Source organism: Acyrthosiphon pisum, chromosome A2 (genome assembly GCF_005508785.2).
Source record: "Acyrthosiphon pisum isolate AL4f chromosome A2, pea_aphid_22Mar2018_4r6ur, whole genome shotgun sequence".
NCBI classification, from domain to species: domain Eukaryota; kingdom Metazoa; phylum Arthropoda; class Insecta; order Hemiptera; family Aphididae; genus Acyrthosiphon; species Acyrthosiphon pisum.
The window spans coordinates 7,447,937-7,461,084 of record NC_042495.1 but is presented as its reverse complement, the minus strand read 5'-3'; the positions used below and the strand labels follow the sequence as shown (position 1 = coordinate 7,461,084).

The 13,148-nt window shown below is 33.7% G+C and overlaps 1 protein-coding gene across 1 annotated transcript; it reads left to right on the top strand.

Moving 5' to 3' along the window:
- Positions 1-261: 261 nt before the first annotated feature.
- Positions 262-5,751, top strand: LOC100165000 (enhancer of split mgamma protein). The gene is made up of 4 exons (XM_001949165.5): positions 262-547; positions 1,617-1,706; positions 1,800-1,913; positions 4,094-5,751. The coding sequence occupies exons 1-4, from the start codon at positions 497-499 to the stop codon at positions 4,646-4,648; spliced, it is 810 nt and encodes a 269-aa protein (XP_001949200.2). The 5' UTR covers positions 262-496; the 3' UTR covers positions 4,649-5,751.
- Positions 5,752-13,148: the final 7,397 nt, after the last annotated feature.

Sequence of the window (13,148 nt, the reverse complement as noted above, 5' to 3'; positions counted from 1 at the left end):
GGGGGGGGTGGCTGGAAGGAGGGTGATCGGCATCCGTGGGAACCGAAAGATTGGTCTCCCGAGAGGGTTTCGCACGCGAGGGGTACGCGCGACCTGAGATCGTGTGTCGGGGGCGCGCGCGCCGATCATCCCCCGGCGGTGGCGGAGGGGTGCGTATATTTTTAGAAGGGGTGTAACGGCGACGGCGGAAGAGGAAGAAGCGCGTCGGTGGCGGCGGCGGCGGCGGCAACGGAATGAGACGGGCAACAGGCACTGCCGCCGCCGCCGGTTCAGTCCGTTACCCACCGTCATCCGGCGAGCATTTCGCACTCGCGTGTTCGTCAATTGTCGATTGTCGATTGTCGATGTTATTATTATTATTATTATGATCATCGATTAGAATTATAGTTTATTATTTTTGCGTTCTCGTTCGCGACGGTGTATACTAATACTATAAATTGTTGTTGTTTTATTCGTCCGTCGGATTTGTTTATTTTTCAACCAACTCGACCACGTCATGTTTTCGCCTACTCCGTCGCCGATTTCGCGGACCGTAACATACAGAAAGGTAAGTGATCCTTTTTTTCTTCGTAACCTCCATGTGGTTACAACAGTTTTAGAACTGCGTCATATATAAATTCTGCCGTGATGATGTTGTTTGAATACTATACATTTTATCGTATAATATGACTTTTCTTTAAATCAATCTCCCCGGCTCCCTTACGACCATCATCATGTTGCCTCCTTTTAAGACAACATGATGCCATTTCATATTTAAGGCTATATGTACTCCACAATAGTCGTTTAGTGTTATAAGAATATTATACGAAATATATACGAAATATATATGCCGTTCACGCACAAAATACAACCATATATCGGTAAATAGTAAAATTAAATTATATACTTTACTACGCACGGATAATTAATTATAAAACTATCGATCAAAAATTGTTTGAATTGTGTCGTAATATGAGGACTAAGTAATTTTCCCGACCGTTTCTATAAAATTGTCTATAAAATCCACCGTACGTTTTCCGTTAGATCGAAAATGTATGACACTATCACTCCACTCGAGACACTGTAGACGTATTTATTCAACGTATGAATAAAAGTTAATTTAACCGTCCGTGGATCTAATATATTATTCTAACAAAAGCTATGCTAGTAAAAACAACAAACTTTTTTTTTTTTTAGCTTTTATACGTATTTGTGGTCAGGTGTGTGGAACGTGAGAAAATTGAAAATAAAAGGTTTTGTATATAAATACATAATATTTATAACAATATAAGATATTGGTGTAAATGTTTGGTTGCAATTGAATTGTGTGGATTTTAAAATTGTGAATGATGCTGTTGTGTGTATAGTGTGCACTCTGTAGTTTGTAGTTTGATAATAATAGATGACGAACAGTCACGTGTTTCATAGAGTATTTTGTAGCTGGTAGCTGCAGGTAGCAGGTATATAATTATGTCGACTAAACGACTTACCTAATCGACTAAAATGCTCGAGGAAATATTATGTATTTTTTTATTTTGAAACTTTTTTCAAACATATATTTATATTTTATTTTGGTAATGCATTTTTATTTTCAAGTTCACATCACAATAATAATTATAAATTATTGTATTTAACAGATAACAAAACCGTTATTGGAACGAAAGCGCCGCGCTCGCATCAACCGGTGTTTGGATGAGTTAAAGGATCTAATGTTTTCTGCTTTAGAGGTGAAAGGACATAATAATATTATAATACTATATAATAATAATTACTTTATTTAAAAAAAAACCGAATTAATGACATTTTAATTTTATTTATAGGCTGAAGGTGAAAATGTCGATAAACTCGAAAAGGCAGACATTTTGGAATTTACCGTTAAACATCTTCAAAAGATTACTAGAAGAGATCCCGTAGAAGAAGCTTATAAATTTCAAGTAAGTTTACAATAATTATGTTTAATTTTATGTTTAAGTCTATTATTATGGTTCATTATCGTTTTATGACATTAAGTATCGTACAAATTACATAGGTATAAATTTAAGAGTCACTTTCGTTTGTCATACCTAATGCGTTTTAATTTTAATTTATCAATTGTTGAATCGCAATATTATACAATTTTGTTGTGTGCTAGGTTAATATAGGATAGATTAAGTGAAATTTAAAATGTACTATTTTTATTTTCATGTGTACCTAATTCAAATTAGCAACATCTAACGTGATGAAATATAAAATCTTTAGAGTGTAATAATATTCTTTCAGCATATTATATCTCATACACTTTCACTCAATATAAAAATAAATACATAATATAGATACTTATTGTTAACATTAAAAAACTAAAAAATATAATGACCATAATTTAATTTGGTTTCATAATTAAAATGTATTTAAAATACAAAAAAGTATTGTTTTATTATATTATATAGAATATAGATATTATGATCAGACTTATTACGATAAATATGAAAAAAAAAAACGTTAAACAAAATTATATAAATCATATTCACTGTTTATTCCCAAACGGTATAACGGTTATTATTGAAGAATAAAACACGTGTGAATCAAGTAGGTACCTACTTCTAATATTTCCAAGTTTCCGGAGCGCATCCGGAGACATCCGCATAATATAGAGTTTAATAAGTGTGATATTTTATTAGGTCAAGGTCACATTTTGATGACTAGTGGATTGCAGTCACTTCGGAATTGTATGAAAATGTATTGAAGTAGACTATATTATATGAATATCATGATTATATTATGTATAGATTATTATCTATTACTAATAATAACAAACAAACAAAAAATTGTTTTTCCCTTTCAAATACAGTTCAGAAATACTTTGGCCATTATTTACGGTCGTCTCTGTTGAATGATTTGTGTGGGCGTTGAGAGGAGAGGAGACACAAATTGGGTGATAATTGTCGGGAGTTCGCGTGAGAAACAGTTTGAACACAGTTTACACATTTATAACGAAATAACGTTTATATTATAAACACGGTACACGCATAATAGGTACCATTATTATGCGAGAGTGTGAGTTATCACCACGAGTGGCGTTCTATAAAATTTAATAATATCACCATTCACCGTATACAAATGCGTAATGTATACAACTCAGGTGCTGCAGTTCATTGTTCCGCATTATACTCAGGCAGGGTGTAAAAAACATTTCTGAAATTTTTCGTGTTCTACATCACAGTTTACATCCTCAAATAATTTAAATGTACTATTTACCTAGTATATAGATATTATTTAAAATTTAAATATACGTCGATAGTAAAAAAAATATCGGTCACTATTTACTTTATACCTAAGTCTGTATATAATTAATAACATTTTAGTCATAGCCATAACAACAGAGCTCATCAAATATTATTTATGTTTGTATGTTGAAAAAGAATTTACGAGTCGTAATTTGTCATTAAGGGACCCGGAGCCGGTTTTTCAAATTTTCTGCAATAAATTCTATAAAATTTGAAAATTAAATTGTATATTTTAGTTGCCACCTTAGTTATAATACCTTTCCCTTAATCTACTCTCCAATACCTATTTAGGGGTGGTAGATAAGGTGTATTATATCGAATAAAATGACTTCACGGGAATAATTCTCAGGCCTCGTAGAATTGTCGGATTTTGATAGCTATTTTTATTATATAAAAAAAAGAAGATTTCGCAGGCCACGTCGAACTCCGATTTTTATTTTATTTTAAATAACAGTATAGGTACTTAAAATGGACATTTATAAAAAAAAAACGATTAAAATTGTATTATTTTTGAAGACATATTATTATAAAGTTTGAGATTAAAATATTGAAAAACGGAGTTTTATATTATTAGTTCAAAACAAATTATCAAATTTGGTTGATTCTACAGAACAGTAACATTATTCCCGTAGAGTGTATTTTGTGTACAAAATTGCATTGCCACAGGGCGTCAGGGTTCCTTAATTAAATCAGTTCAAATAACCAGCTACACGTCTCAAATTTTGGTCGTAACACGCTTTATAATATTTCATAATATACGTCACACATAATAACGAATTTCTTATTACACACAAAATTAGGCCAAAATATTTGTCGAGTGTACTTTAATTATTATTTTTGTCTGTCCGCAGGAAGGATTTAGCCACTGTGCCAGCGAAGCTTGCAGTTTCCTATTGTCGCTGCCGGGCTTGGACTCTGTGGTCGGCCGCCGGCTGGTCGAGTACCTGGCCAAGTCGGTGTCCCGCGCGCTCGAATCTCAACTGCCGGCCGCCGCCGCCGCAGCCACCGCGGCCGCGGCCGCAGCGATGGCCGCTACTGACAAGCGGGCTGTCGCCACCGCCAGTGAAGACCGAACTCCGCCGCAGCCGCCCGACAACACGCCGCCAACACCGCCACCGTCAGCCGCGGCCGCGACGGTCCTCGCGCTTCCATGCCCAGTTGGCAGCACCGTCGCTGGCGACATCGCAACCACCGGCACCACCGTCCACTTTGCTGCCATCGCCGCCGCCTCGCCGACGCTAAAACCCGTCGCCCTGAACGCATCCAATCGTGGCCCACCGCATACGGTTATCAGGCCCAAACCCACCAGGCCTGCGTTCGGCCGGTCCCCACCGACTCTGCAGCAAGACGCCGCAGCCGCAGCCGCCGCTGCCGCCCTCCGCGATCCCATGTGGCGGCCGTGGTGATCCGTAAACTTTTTGCGGCCGTGGCCACACCACGTACTCACTGCCACCTGCTGAACGCTTATTGCCATCCAGTGCGGCGGACGACTCGTGCAGAAGAGCATCAAAATCGCCAGCCATGTACCTATATTTATTATAAATTTTGATATTTTATACATAATATAAGGCCGAATAAATAGACTATGTAGGTAGTCGTAAATCTTTTCTTAATTTGGGCGGGGAGAGGGTGAGTTAGGACCGCATAAGTCCCCTATCTCCCGATATCCACCCATGTGTTAGACTGTTAGAGCCGCGGCAGTGCAAGTTTCGTGGTTTTTCGTTTATTTTATATACTTTGTTTTGCGTGTTTATTTTTTGGAACAACTATCACAAAAGTTCACAATTTTATTATTATAATATTATAATTAATGATTGTCATGTATAAAATGTTTGACGTAGCAACTATTTTCGTGTCTTTTAGAATGACATTTTAATAACTTTATTTTGATTTTCAAGGGAATACAATATTTTGGGGAGAGCGCCGAGGGGGTATTTGTTAAAAGTACGAAATATCTGCTATCGTTTGATTTGGTGCGATATCGTACGGTAATTTATTATGTTTTCAGTTTTTGTAAATATATTATACATTATTTATATTATTATTATTTGTATTATCACTACTATTATTTTTATTATTATTATTATTATAATTATTATATGAGTACCAATATACGTTGTAGAAACGTATATTATATTTTATGCTTGATTTTATTTTATGTTATTAATATGGTTATTGTATTAAGTTCGTGAGTGTTTGTGTGTGTTGGTTTCGATCGAGTTGTGTGTATAATATATCATTAGTCTATCTCGATAGTACTATATAATGTGCTTTAATGATGATCTCATCAACGACGTTACTCGATCGGTGTGTACGTAAAATGTAATTATTGAAATCGTAATAATGTTATTATCGACGGGATACCGATCGCTTGTGCATTGATTTAATACGAATAAGTATAATATGTACTCTATTTATTTTTATTTTCTTAGCCGTGGCTGAAACGCCTAGGTAACGAATTTCGACTGTAAATATTATAACAATATAATATATAACACCTAATACTATATTCTATGGCATTTTGTATTTTATCGTCGTTTTATTTATGACGTATGGTGCACATATGATATTATATTATTATGTGTACCTATGTGTAACATAACGTATAATAATAATATCATATTATATTTCTACTGTGCCATCCTTAGTCCTTATAGTTTAATAGTCCTATGTAAAAACACACGCGTTTGTGAGCACCTACATAGCTGTCGCTTATCGTATACGTATATTATACAATATTATATTTTATACACAGAAATCGGACGCAGTTTATATAGCGTGTAATATTATTATAATAACGATAAGTACCTACTTTTAATATAATATTATGTATATAGTATATTATCATTATGTTATGCACACTTGGAAGTTGGAATGCGTTTGTTTTTATTTCACTGTAACCGTATAATTCGTGAGGTGTATATTATTATTTTAGAACGCATTCAAGTGTTACGTGTTGCGTATAGCATAATATTATAATACAACTATAACTTATAAGTATCGAAACATCAGAATAAATATATCTCAATAATATTAAGGTTCACGGATATAGACAGAGTGATTCACTGACCATGCCTACCCGTCTTTAACATAGTACGTTTTTGGGATGGGTACAACATTATTTTTTTCCAACCCATTATCGTAACGCTTTGTTTATTGTCATAGAAACGCAAATCAACAATAAAATTTAAAAAAACATGGAACGCTAGTCGTTATTTTTCCTCTACAAGGAAAATCTATGAATCATAAATATATTTGTGTTGACAACTTATTAATAATAAGTTACCATAATAATGAAAACCTCACGAAAACTCGGTCATAAACAAAAAACCTTGTATCCAGTCTAAATAGATAATTATTTAAACAAATTAAATTCCTAGCAAAATTTAGCGTACCTACTACTAGATATTTTTCCACTGCACTATACCCAAAAACATAATATCTATGATTCCTCATGATATGCTGCAGCAGTTTGAATTCGGTAGGTAGATAATTTTTTGGAAAATGTTGATGCACCAAAATCAAATCTCGAACGAGCTGACATACTCGTTTACTATCCTTTGAGTTTAAGTATTATTAAAATTTAAAACGTATGTACTTATTTATAATATTATTATGAAGGATTTAATCTTCAGGCATTTCAATTGCCTATATGAAACCCCTTAAATAGCGGGGTGTGTGGCATACTCAATAAATACAATTTTTTTCGTTAAGACTTGTCCACCTACGCCCAATAGTTCGTGCAGCAGTCCTGTGCCGTGATGAGGACTCCTCGGCTCGGAAGATATAAGTCGGAAAGTCCACTAAGAAAAGTTCATGACGGCCCACGGTGGAATAGAATGGCATGTTGAAAAGAAATGGAATTCTAAGTCTATATAGTTTAGAGGTGTCGATTTTTTTGTGCCTGGGGTCCGTCAACATTGACCGTTGAATAACATATTCTATATTCAACTCTGCGGTGGCGGTGATGATGGTCTCACGGTATATTATTATAACATCAATATAATAAAACAGAGATTGCGGGGACGGATTGCCGGTGCGATGGGCGCAGTGCGTCGCACGTCGTCGTTGCGGTCCGAAAATCAGACGCACGTCCGGCTACGGTCCGCCTGAGCCACGTACCGCGGTGGACAAACACGTCAAATTACACGGCCGATCTTATACAACAATAATCACGATAATAATAATATATCATATTATTAATATTATTATTATTATATTATATATAGTAGGTATACCTATACCTACCTACGAGTCACAAATCGTATCGCCTCGTTTACTCGCCAACGTATATATTATTTTATACGATTATAAACCCGTTTATACGCGCGTCTCGTATATAGAGCGGTAGGTACATTGAAGAGATCACCGAAACACGAAATGATATTATTATAGGCTGAAGACTTGTATTTTTTCTATGTATATATATATATATATATTTGTCCACATATAGACGGGCCCAGATCAATGTGCGAGTGATCTGTATACATACATATTATACGGCTAGGACGTGGTTAGAAAGTTAGAAGTTAAGTTAGAAATTACTTTTGTATGTAACTAATGTAACTCAATTAGTTGTATATTTCTAGTAATTATTGATCTGGTTATTTTTATAATCTAAGAAGTTAAATTTAAATTTAAATTTAATGAATACAATTTTTCAAACATTCTAAAAACACCATTGTTATAAAATATGATAAATATTTTTATAAATGAATGAAGTACGTAATGAATTAAAATAATATTTTGTTATGCGAGATTTATTATTTTTATGCAATATAATATCATATTATAATCTATTAGTCTTTTTTAGATAACTTTTAAAATTTGTAAAATGTTATAACTTTTTTTTTTTGAAAAATACATAATCATATTAACTATACATAATAATATGGTATTTTGCAAAAATATTTTCTTTTAATATAACTTACTTCGGATACAATTTTTTTAGAGCTTATATTTTGAAATGCACATTTTTGGTTTTTGAGAGTGCAGAGGAGTTCATACATATTTTGAGATTTTTAAGTTCTCAGTCCCATTCATAATATTATTATACATTATATAATAATACGTATGTGTGACGTGTGTACGGAGTGGTGCGGTAAACCGCACTGACCACCGATAATATCGTTACGAGTGTTCTCTTTATTTATTTATTATTATTATTACCGTCGTCGTCATCATTCTTTTTTCTTACCAAAAGGTGTGATGTGCGTCTAGTCTACGATATCATATTATTATTATTTTAATACTGCACACATCTGGTGTCTCGGATAATATTATAATATACTTGAACGCAGTTTCGATCACGTTCCACGGCGGTTATTATGATATATTATTTATTTATTATTATATCGTATACTTATGATCTGGTCGCGGTCAAGTGGCGGACCCGAGATTATATGGTAATAATAATAGTAATACTATAATATATAGGAACGATATTATTTTCCACGTAGGTACTTGTACGTGTATTGTTATGTGTTGTACCTATAATATTATGTATTGTTACTATGCGGTTTGCAGTGCACCACAAGTGTCATAACCAGGGTTCGGAACTAGTATAGGTAGGTATGATAAAAAACAAAGAGCTATGAGTGTATGCGCATAGGTTATGTAGGACTTAGGTACTCTAAAAAATTTAAATAATCTCCAGTTTAGAATGTGCAATTTTTAATATGTACCTATATACAGATAAATTTAATCTGCATTTTTATAGAAAAAATGCACGATTATAACTCAAAAATTAATACACATTATAGGTGATTTAATATGTAAATATATGCATTATAATATGTTTTATTCTCATTAAAACATCATATTGTATTTTATTTTTTTTATCTAAACTTTAAATATAAATATTACATATTATATATATTGTAATAGAAGTACATAATAAAAAGTAATTATGAAATCAGCTATAATGATTTAAAATATAAATGACTATAAGATGATACGTGAAGCCTATTTATTTTTAAATTTAATTAATTTGATAAAAATTGGAATTTTTAGGGTTGATTTATCAACTATATAGGTATATAATATACGTGAATATTATGTATAGAATCTTGAAATATATGCGAAATCTCTTAAAATTTGGTCAAATTTAAAGTGTTGGATTTGTGTTTTACCTATGTGTTATGATATAGAGTTGTGTAGAGTCAGATTTTGATTATGTAGCTTCCTAAAATAAAAAGTGCCAGCAAGGAGTCCGAGCTCATAACACCTCTTCATGCACGAAGTATCATATGATACCCCTCTGTTATCACATAATTTTGATATAGTTTATATAATTATTAATTATATGTAAATATCTATCACCGTATTAAAATTTAATGATCATTCGTTGGTTTATTATACACTTATCCTACGAAATCCTAGGGTAACATACAATTATTATTTAAAAAAAAAACAGCCACAACATCTTCTTGGTGTTTCTTTCCATGTTTTCATACAGCAGTTATATTCTTCGAACCATACTTTTGAGCATTGCACGATTCTTACCTAACCTGCAGGCGTAGGTATAACCATGAAGTAGAAATACGAATATCGAATATTCGTATATCAAATTTTTCATCATTTGGACACGTGGTAATTAAATGTCCGATGATAATATTATGATATAGACAATTAATATTAGTGTTGAAAATGTTAGAAACATGACACGAAGGAGGTTCTACCGCAGTTGTTACTTGTTAGTCGTTACATTTAGTACATTAAAGGTGGGTTTCCACTATTACACGTTTGCCGTGTACACGAAAAATGTTTAGGTATGTCCGACAACACAGTATCGTGGTTAATCGTGTGGTAACTGAACTTAACCAACCAATCACAGCAAAAGATTTGTTTGCATGTACACGCATACGAGCATAGTGGAAAATTCGCCTTAATTCAGAATTTCAGAGATGGACGAGACGTAATCGACGTATATACCTAGGTTAGGTTAGGCTGCATGATAACTTTATAGAGGCGAACAATACTACAAATGTTATTATGCATGCCACCGATCCCATCATTATCTATGTTATTTGTATTAGCTGTATTTAGGGTTTTAAAATGTCATGAAATTTATCTTCTTGAAATATTTCATTTCCATGAAAAATAAAAATAAAATGTTTATTATATCTAAAAGTTTATTGTTGTCAACTTCCAAATGAAAATATTTAAAAAGTTGGTTTATTATATGAAACAAAGAAAATATGTAACTTTTTACATATAATTTATAAGTTGTTTAACAAATCTATAATATAACAAATTTAAACATTGCCTTTTAACTCTTAAGTTACAAACTCATAAACCAACTTTACATCATAATATCGTATTCTTAATAGCCATGGCTCTGCGAATGCATATTATATTATATTCACAATGTATAGACAGAAACCATTCTTAATAGCGTACCTAAATTCAGATAATTCGAAAACGCAATTGATCGAGAACATGCGTTAATATAATATCAAGACGTTTAGTTCTATATAGAGAAGAAAGTATACGGCAAAATATTTAGTTGATCAATATAATAATATGTTTCCGGTTACCGGGTTACTGGCAACGACGTGTGTGTGTGTGAGCTCATTTCGTTTCCGACGTCGTCGTTGGACACCTGTTGCCCGCGATAGCGGTTTACTCGAGAACGTGCCCGATCGCGCGTTCGTCGTGTGCAGTGCTCTATAATTCAATATTGGACATTACGTGTTGATTCCTTGTGCGCGTGTGTGTGAGTGGATTCAATAAATCGCGGTTTGTAAACTGCGGTCATCGTATCGAATTATTCGGTTTTGTTCATCGAATTTTTTCCCGCGGCCGCAACCGTTGCACGTCAATTTTCCGTATACGCGGGTCAACTATATAATATACCTAATAATATTAAATTATACGTTATATAGGTATACCTGTACAATGTACATAGGTATAATATCGTGCAACCGACGTCATTGGACTCGACTACTGCTCGCAAGTAGATATATATACAGTGTTGTTGAAGTATATAATGTAGGTACAGTGTGCATGACATCATAGGTGCAGTATGTTTATATATATACCACTACATGATAAAATTATTATACTTGGTATATTATTAAACAGGGCGAAGTGAGGGGAGGTGGAGCGTGTTTGGTGAATCGCCCTGTGTTCTAATAATACGAGCGATATAGCACCGATGTGGTGTGAATGATGATCAATGAACGGCACGTTTCCATTCACAGACGTGACGTAGTCGTTCGGCGCGACCACACCGCTGCACTCTGCAGTGCTCTCCTCTCGCCCGCTTGTGTGTGTGCACAGCGTTATTTGTCATTATAACGTATTATTATTTATATTATATTATGTGTATATTATTTTTTTTTATCGACGAGCCCGTTCGAAATGGTGATCGACCACCGATACGTGCAGTGGTTTATTCACGGCTTGTTTTCCGCCCCTGCTCGACCCCGACGATGCGGCGTTTTACTCGTAATTGATTTTTCTTCAGTCGTCGTCGTGTAATTACATTATAATCTCGTGTTATTTTCATTATTATTGTTATATTATTATTATTATTATTATCGTCATCGTCATCATCATCATCATCACCATCATCGTATCCGCGACGACGTCCTGCTGTAAATACAATAATAAGTAACATATTATAGGTATGATGTGTGAAACGCGTACGCAATTGCGGCTAGACCGTAATATAATAATAGACAGTAGACACTATACGAATTACGATGCAGCAGGTACATAATCTGGTTTATTGATTATTCGCGTAGTACGCACGCGTAACGATATCATAATATTTTACAGTATTTGTGTACGATATCACTATATTTCACCGTATCGGGCGTGATATTTACAAGTGCATATTATCATATTATTATAGTTGACGTGTGCCTGATACTTCGAAAAATATCAATTGTTTTTATCCCTGTTGTAACCCAGAAATAGTGCATTTAACACTTTAACAGTCTTTAATTTATAGAATATTTGAAATACATAGGAATAAGTAGTGGTATAACATTATGAAATAATACTTACATATTTCCAAATATAATTTTTTTTTTCAATTAAAACAATTATTATTTTAACTAAACAAAATATATTTTAAATGGGGTTTATAGGTATTAGGAATGATAAAACTTAATGTCACTATATCGCATTTATTAACTGACCAGTTGATCCATGTGCACTTCGTTGTCCGTTAAAAGTCAACACTTATTGTTAAATTCATTATTTAATCTTCGGTATATTATGATTATTCAAAACATAAAAATTTCCATCGATCAACTTGAGTGCAAAAATACTTGTGCAAGCACAACTTTAAAATGTGAAACACGAAAAAAAAAACTTAAGAATTATATACCATCTTCGTATACGGTAGACAGAAATGAAAACTTCTACTAATACATTTTTACAGAACTTGCAAACTCATTGGTATATAATATAAGGTTTAATGTATAGGGCGACATAATTTAAGATATAGTAAGGTTGCCCAATGCCCATCAACTTGTGATAAGAAAGCCAGTACAGTGAATATCACTTTGTTTTATTATAGCAGCGCTCCGTGCGAGCAAAAAAGTGTCGTTAAGTAATTTTATTATTTTACCGTAGTCGATGGGCAACATACTATCTTAATCCTGATAAAAGAGCCACCACTATCCGTTGACGAACGTGCGTTCACACATTATATATATTACATATAGAATGTATAATGTAGTATAGATGCATTGGATTGAAAGCAGGGGCGCCATTTGGGGGGGGGGGGCAGGGTGTGCGCTCGCACACCCTGAAATTTTGTTGTCCACAATTGGCCTAGGCCTAATTAATACTATGGCCAGATGGCCTTCAGTTTGCCAATCTTTAATTGTGCATGCACCGCAGCTATTCACTGATAATCATAAATAATATTATAATATTGTGTTCTTTAAT